Source organism: Lactuca serriola, chromosome 7 (assembly GCF_051521515.1).
Source record: "Lactuca serriola cultivar US96UC23 chromosome 7, Lser_US96UC23_V15, whole genome shotgun sequence".
NCBI classification, from domain to species: domain Eukaryota; kingdom Viridiplantae; phylum Streptophyta; class Magnoliopsida; order Asterales; family Asteraceae; genus Lactuca; species Lactuca serriola.
In genome coordinates, this window is record NC_136414.1 from 4,651,049 (window position 1) to 4,659,521 (window position 8,473).

At 36.6% G+C, this 8,473-nt stretch overlaps 1 protein-coding gene across 3 annotated transcripts; it reads right to left on the reverse strand.

The window, feature by feature from the left end:
- Positions 1-1,838: 1,838 nt before the first annotated feature.
- On the reverse strand, positions 1,839-5,983 carry LOC145061285 (F-box protein CPR1-like). 3 transcript variants are annotated; one of them, XM_079008719.1, is made up of 2 exons: positions 5,614-5,983; positions 1,839-3,187 (listed from the first exon to the last, which is right to left on the reverse strand). In XM_079008719.1, exon 2 carries the CDS (start codon positions 3,089-3,091, stop codon positions 2,006-2,008), a length of 1,086 nt encoding a protein of 361 aa, XP_078864845.1. In that variant the 5' UTR covers positions 3,092-3,187; positions 5,614-5,983; the 3' UTR covers positions 1,839-2,005. The 3 variants fall into 3 exon arrangements, with proteins under 3 accessions (XP_078864845.1, XP_078864846.1, XP_078864844.1); XM_079008720.1 differs by lacking the exon at positions 5,614-5,983 and adding an exon at positions 3,576-3,959 and having other exon boundaries at positions 1,839-3,160; XM_079008718.1 differs by lacking the exon at positions 5,614-5,983 and adding an exon at positions 3,576-3,959.
- Positions 5,984-8,473: the final 2,490 nt, after the last annotated feature.

Genomic DNA, 8,473 nt, shown 5'->3' on the forward strand with positions numbered 1-8,473 from the left:
ATTTAAGGTTCCAATTAATTTATATCATATCGCCTAAATTACCATCTTCATTGTCTTGATTCTTCCATGGTTTTAGCTTTGCTTAATGGAAGCCCGACCAAAGAATTACATATTAAACAGGTCTACGTCAAGGTTCCTTTTTATTCTTGCAATGGATGGATTGTATGTTGTTTTTTTTCAAGAAACCGGGAACAATAATTTATTTCATGGTGTTTAACGGATGATGTAAAATTTATTGCTCGGCTAGTTGCATATTTTTATCTTGCATCGTGTCTAAAATAAATCTTCGGATGAGATAATATTATGGGTTCATGGTGGCATTCGAAGAAGTTGGAGAGAATCAATATATCATAGAGGGAGGGGTGAAAAGACTTATTATTGGACATGAGATCTCAACGCAGATGACTTTATATTGTTTTGGCATCTAGGAATGATATACACTCTCACACTTTGATGATTGGTTCTAATCCTACTCGGTGGAATATACTTGATCCAGTCAAATTAAATATTTTGGCTTGGCGTGTCGTATCCCCACAAGGATAAATTTGGACGATAGATGAGTTGAGTAACGTCAACCTTTTGACCGATTTGTAATTCTAGTCTGGAATCGATTGATCACATTTTCAATTGGCAGTTTCATTTTCAGGTAATGTACGCGATGGTGGGATTTGTTGAACCATGTTTACGATTACACTATGGATCAGTTGCGTTGGACCAACAATACGACTCTTTAGAAGAATCTTATAATTTGTTTCGATGTGGCGATCCTTTCGGCATTTTGGGCTATATGGAACAACAGGAATGTTATGGCTTTAATTTGGCACTCAACCAAAAAAGGATATATATTGTTTGATTAAAATCCATCTTTTACGCAAAATGCCTTTCTTCACACCTATCTTAGGCTTGAGGGATTGGCTCGGTGCCACCCTTCGGCAAAATGACATGGACTCGGTAGGTAGTGGTAGTGCCAAGGGAACACTACATGGTGAACTCTGTAATTCCTTACACATGAGAGAGAGTTCAAATTTCACATTTCTTCCTATTTTTCTTTTTCTAATAACTGAAAATGCTCAACATGTCATGACAACCCATCCTTTTTAAGTGTTAAGATGGTGAAGAGGTATGACAAATATGATGAGACACCTGCATAATAGAAAAAATAAATCGTGACAAAAACGGCACTACTTACTCTAATGTGCAGGAAAACCACTCTTTCACTTTTCTTTTTGAAGAAACCTAAAAATACCCCAAAATTTCAGAATTTTATACCTGTTATAGGTTTTTATATATAATGGACCCGTTCACTTCCATCTGAATCTGCCACCAGTTGCACCTTGCATTGATACATTTTTGTTTGAAATAACTTTAAGTGAGATGTATAATTCACGTAGAATAACATCAATTTAGGGGAGATTTTCATGGGTTCGTGGTCACAGAGCTTATCTTCAAATTGTTTAAACAAATGGAACCCCAAAATCTGAAGGTAAGACCTGTTACCTCTATTATTATGAGTTTGAGCTGCGGGTGTGAATTCTTGGTTCACACCTAGGGTTTGGTTAGAGCTGGGACTTATATTCCATGCAAAGTTACATGGTTGTGAAGGAATAAAATCAATTTTAAAGGTACGGTTTCCTAATTCAATGGAAGAATGCTAGACCATTGGAGCATCGACTAAGGAATGCAATCTCAAATTCTGTCCATTTGGTAACAAAACATGTCATGGAATGTAATCTGAAAATTCAATTCCGAACGCAACTACAAACCAACCACATTCTTAGTGTTTATGGGAAATTAAAAAAAAAAAAAAAAAAAAACAAGACAACTTTTTTGGACGAGCATGAAAGAAGATGGAATGACACTTCTTTTAGGAAATTGATAGAGTAGTTTAATGCCTATAATTAAGGAAACAAGAGAGAACATGGAGCATAAACCATCACAAGTAAGAATGCATGCTCCAAAGCTCTAAATTGCAATGTGGCCATCATCCTCGACTTATGTCAAATTGTCAATAACTAGTAGAGTCACACCGACCAAACAAAAGTAGTGTTTCCATGTAGGATTTCACATAGAAAGAAAAAGGAGATCCAGTCATCTCAAGAACATTGTTTTGTTCTGAGTTGGGCTCATAAACAACAAGTTTAGACCCTTCATCATCATCATCATCATCATTTGGCACATGCATTATAGGTACACCAGTCTTCCTAAAGCCCACAATTTCATGTGGTGTCTTTATTGTGAATAGCTTTGTAAATGATCTTTGAACACCATGATCCATCGTCCATACATTACAAATGTTTTCCTTGTACTGAAGCATGGCAAGAGACTCCCTTAGCTTATAAGTATACAAGTCTCCAAACTCACGGCAAGCTAAACTATCCGGGAGGTCTATCACTTCAAAATTCTCATGAGTCAAATCAAATGACATAATCGCATTATGAGTTGGTACCTCGGCACGCCAATAGATATATTGATCAGTAATTACTACCAAACCCGAACTTGAAAGTCGTTTAGGGGGCAGATTGGTGGATAGATTTCTCCATTTCCCCGAGCTCAACGTGTAAACCATAACTTTGCAAGGGTAACTAGTTTCGATATTTTGGTAATCCCAAGATTGTGTAATTGAAACAATCTTAGGGTCACTAGTGACAGGACAAACCCCAAAACCAATAAATGATCGGCCAGGCACAACAACATCAATCGATTTTCTAATCGAAGGATTCCAAAGAACAGCCATCCCAGTTGTAAAAGTGAAATCAGAGCCGAAAAAGCAAATCAAGCCATGAGAGCTACCAACTACCTTTGGATGAATCAGTTGTTTAATAAACGGTGGAACAATCGGAAGAGACCTCTGTTGGGGGAGAGTGTGATCATCGACAAAACTAACATAGTTTACCTCATCTATTGGATCTTGATATGATACAAGCAGATGCTGTGGATGAGTGTGGCGGTGAATGCTGTGAGCAGCAATAAACGCAGAGCTATCGATCACAGACTTCCATGCTTTTGAGACGCATCTGAACTGAATCAGTGATCTCACGGGAAGCCTTTTCATGATTTCCTCCTGAATATGGAAAGGTATGTTGTCTGACATTGTTCAACTTGAATATGAGGGTCGATTGCTTGTCTGATATTCTACTTCAGGTAGGCCATGGTGATCTCCCTTAATTATCAATTTCAAAAAAATAAACTACAAATAAAAATAAAAAAACCAATTAAGTAACCACACAATTCAAAGTGAAAGCAAATATATATATATATATATATATATATATATATATATATATATATATATATATATATATATATATATATATATATATATATATATATATATATAATTTATTTGAAAATTTCGAATGAAGATATATGTAATTTAGCAATCCAATACGCCATCTAGCTATCCAAATAGCAATCCAACGAGTTAAACAAGTGTTTTCATCAAAATTGATTGAACATCATCTATAAAAATTAAACATAACAAATTAGAAGCTTAATATATCGTGCCTATTGTACTTCATAGCACAAATCTAGGGTAAATCGCAAACAGAAAACCCTTCAGAAAGAGAGAGACATACCTGATTTGATTGGAAAGATTGTGTAGTGGCGATTGTGAAAGGCTCATGTTTCCACAGAAAAAGGTCGTTAACTGAGAAGGCAGACCAGGGTGGTGGTGGTGGATAGTGACGGCGTATAGGACGGTGATGGTGTTGGGGAAGAGCAGGTGTAAGAAACGGGTAGACGAGACTTTGCTTAAGAAGGGGGGAAAGAGGAAAAAGTGTTAAGGCTAAAGGGAGGTGGCCACGTAGACGCCATACAAGCGTTTGTTACTTTTTTTTTTTATTATTATTTTTTTAAATCTACTGATTGATGTTTTGGAAAAAGTGTTAGGCTATAGGATGGTGGCCACGTAGACGCCATACAAGCGTTTGTTACTTTTGTCAATTTTTTTTATCGATATTTTGGTAATCCTAAGATTGTGTAATCGAGACGATCTTAGGGTCACTAGTGACAGCACAAACCCCAACACCAACACCATCTAGGTTGGCAGGCACATCAACAACAATTGATTTTCTGATAGAAGGATTCCAAATAACAACCATCCCACGTGTACATTCATGAGCAGGGTTGTACAAGAACAACAAGCCATGAGAGCTACCAATTACTCTTGGATGAAAATTTCTTTGGGCAAACAGAGGAGGAGGAAGAGTCAGGTCAGACCTATGTTTGGGGAAAGTGTCATCATCAGTATAACTTTGGCAGAAGAGGACATGGTCTTCCTCTTGTGACACATCTAGATGCGATACAAGTAGATGTTGATGTTGAGTGTGGCTGTAGAGACTGTGAGCAGCAATAAACTCAGAACTGTCGATTAAAGACTTCCATCTTTTTGACACACTTCTAAACTGAACCAATGATTTCACGGGAAGCCTTCTCATAATTTCCTCCTGAATATGGAAAGGTATTTGGGCTGATATTGTTGATGGCTTTTTAACGACAGAGAAGAAGATTTGGGAAGACTGTTTTTGGACAGATAGTGTGATTGAGTTGTTGGCGGACTCTTTGAATTGCTTGTCTAGTTTTTCGGAAAAAAAAAAGCATCGCTTATTAGCTTATTAGATTATAAGTTAATAAGTAAGTGTCGAGTAATTTATGAAAAAATGATTTATTAGAGGTTCCCAACTGGAATAAGCTATTTTTCATCCAAACACTTTACCTCTAATAAGCTAATAAGTTGTTTTAACAAGCTTAGGGGTCGTTTGATAATTGCTAACTGAGTTAGAACTGACTGAGTTAGAAGCTGACTGGGTTAGAATTTCTGACTGAGTTAACTTCTGATTGAAACTTGATGTTTGATTTTGCATCTGACTGACTATGTAAAATGACTATATTACCCTCAAACCACAAAAGTTGTTTAATCACAATATATTATTAGCTAACTCCATTTATGCTATAATCTCAAGAACATAAAGATTAAAAGTAAAAAATATACACACAAATGATAAAAATTAAATGCAATCAACATTTAGATTCCATAAGAGATTAATAATCTTCTTTTCAAAATTGATAATTTTTATTGAAAGGTTTTCGGTTTCTTCTTTTGTTTTTAAAATACAATTAAACCCATTCTTAATGTCAACCAATAACTTCCCTTTAATGAAAAAATGTATTTTGCTCTTGAGACTTCACCACAAATACCTGCCAAGTTTTGTTTTGTCATTCCATCAGATCACCATTAGTTTTGTTCCAATTTAAAGTCTCCAGCCATCAAGGAATTGTTCCAACATCCTTATAATATTCAAAATGGATATTTCATATGGAAACTAATATACAAGTTCTTCTTGGGCTTTTGCTAATTTTACAGGAAACAATATCATTGAAGGGCAAAATAGACAACCCATTTCCCACTAATTACTTACAAACGCAGATACAAACCCCAATGGTAACAATTTCATAGCTTTAAAATAACAGTCTTTCAAATTTGGGTCATGTAGAAGATAAAAGAAATTCGAGGATCAGAAGCGGCACTGTAGCAATCACAGAGAAGAAGAAATTCAAGGACCAGAAGCGGAACTATAGCAACCGCAGAGAAGAAGAAGGGAAGGGCACACATACCTGTGTCTTCATAAGCCATATGCTTTACCTCAATTTCATGAGGAAGATGACCGGTTTGGCGGATGGAGAAGCATGGATTTCATGATTTTTTTTGAAGTATTGTTAAAGAGGAAGAGGATTGGTGATGGTGGAAGGAGCTAATCGACTCAACTGAAGGAGATATAGAATATGCGTAAAGGGGGGAAGTGCGTCCATTTTTCTGGTCAACATCTTTTTCTAGTGGACTCAATTTCATGAGGAAGATGACCGATGGTAACGGACCAAATAAGGTGGTCAGCGATGCTGAAGACTGAAGATGATCGAGAGAGTTGTGATTGAGAGGATGGAGTGAAGTCCGTTAAAAGAGAAGGAGAAGGGCCTAATTGGGAAAATGAGTTTCTCTTTCCGGTCAGCTTCGTTTTTTAGGTGGACCAAGTCAGATGAAAACAGCTAACTGAGTCATCTAAGGTGCCTGACTCAATACAAATCAAACACACCGACTCGGACCGGGCCAGCTAAAATGTCTGACTGGACCCAGTCAGAAGCAAATCAAACAACCCCTTAGCCAAACACCCGTAAATCACAATTGCCGATTTTTAATTCAACCAGGCAGAGACTCCCTTGACTATCAAATTCACAAATTCAACAAAGTAAATTATGTGCATAGCAATTATGTGACAAGGTGGTTGAAGAGATCACCAATCTCACTCTTGTTGTCTTGGATCTATTAATATATTGGATAATTCGAACTTGGAATTAGAAGATAAAAAACTATGGGCAATCCTTCTGAAGAGTTTAATATATGGGCTTAACTTAAAGGGAAATTGAGTAATCTAACCAATTTTTTGGTTGTTTTAAAACAAATTACATTTTTTGGCAAAATGACCACTTGGTCCGGAATGGGTTGTTCCGGACCCAATTTCAATTTCGGTTAAACGGGTAGTAATTCCGACCTGATAATCTGGTTCTCCTATAAATATCATTTAACCCGTTTCAGACTACACTTCAACATCCCATCTACAACTGAAAATGTCTTCTGATAGCAATGAAGAAATGCATTTTTTGTTTGTAAGTTTCAAATTTGTTTCTAATTAAATGCATTTATTTTTTATTATATGTTAAAAAATGTTTAGTTTACACAATTATATAGGTGTTATAAGGTTTTTTATGAATTTTAATTTTGTTAATGCAATTATAAGATTACATAGACTTATACATCTATACTACATGATACATCGTAATTAAATCCCTAATTTTTGCTAGTCCGGAAAATGTCTAGAATCCAAAAATCAAGTCCGGAATACGAAAATCATGTCCAGAATACAAATGAACTGGATCCGGAATTTTTGTCCAGAATACTGGAATTTTTGCTAGTTCGGAACGTTAAGTGACGTTGAGTATGGATGACCTTACAAACGTGTTCAATAACTCACTTCATCGATTAAGCAATGAAAACATGGTGAGAATCTCTGGAAGGTACAGAGTGTTAGATTCCGGACCTCATCCTCACCAACCAGCAACTCTCCCAAAACAATATCATAAATACTCCAGAATATCGTATTCCGAAGCACACATCTAGAACGACACATCGTGCTCCAAAATATGATATTCCAGATCAAGCGGTCATTTTTCCAAAAAAATATAATTATTGGTTATTTTTATTAAATTTGTTGTTTATAAGGGTCACATTACTCAATTTCCCTAAGTTAAATGTATTACTATAAGGTGTTGTTTGGTTCGCAGAATGTTGCTGAAGGAATTTGAATTGGAATTGGAAAAAGAATCTGTCAGGAATTTGAATCCAATTCAATATGCTATTTGGTTGGCAGGAAATGGAATTGGAATTAATTCCATAATCTGTTTGGTTCGCAGGAAATGGAATTAGAATTCATGTAAAATGATATAATTACCCTTTTTGCATGTTTTGCTTAAGTTTACCTTGTTTTCTAACTTATATGTAAAAATACATTATGAAAATTATAAAAACAGTAAAATTTTGACGGTGGTGGCAGTGGCGATGACAATGGTAGGTGGCGGTGATGGTGGCTGCGACGGTGGTGGTGATGGTGACGGTTGCATTGATTATGGTGGCATAAGTGGTGGTGATGGTGGCAATGTCAGTTGGTGGCGACAACGATGACGGTGATGGTGTTGGTGGTGGTAGTGACAGCTAGTGGCGGTGGCGGTAGTGGCGATGCTGGCAGCGTTAGTAATGGTGGTGGTAGTAGTGTTATTTGTGGTGGTGGTGGCGGCGGCGGTGTTGGTGGGTGATGGTATTGGTAGTGGTGGTGGTAGCGGCTATGGTGGCGGTGGCGGCAACGGTGGTAACAATGATGATGTGACATCCCCAAAATCTCGGCCAGAAAAGACCGATTTTTCATTTATGCTTTTAAAATATTTTCAGAGTAAATCCTTTTGATTTGAAAGAGTTGCGGAATTTGTTCCCAAAAACAAAACATGATAAAACAATGTTTACCAAAGCATTTCATAAAAGAAATGTATTTTCATTATAATCAAAACTCGGGGTGTCATGTTCCGATACAGACCAATAAGCATAAACGATAACATTACAAGTCATTCAACAAATATATACATATACAGACTTGTAATCAAAACAATTGATGGTTCATCCATCTCATGCCCTTGCGCCACTTCCTGTAATACAAATAAAACTGAGTGGGTCAGGCTTGGGAGCCTGGTGAGCATATAAGGTTTTCAACCCACAATAAATAATCATATTTAATTTTCACCAACCAACAATAACTCAATTACCCATTCCCGTTATTCTCACTTTATGTCCCTAAGACAACTAACATAAGGGACCTAGTCTAAGAATATTTCATCGGGGCGACAACACATGCTTCGGGGGTACCTCAGCAAT

Excerpts from the sequence above, each read along its gene's own strand:
- LOC145061285 (XM_079008719.1), bottom strand. The coding sequence starts at position 3,091 with ATGTCAGACAACATACCTTTCCATATTCAGGAGGAAATCATGAAAAGG.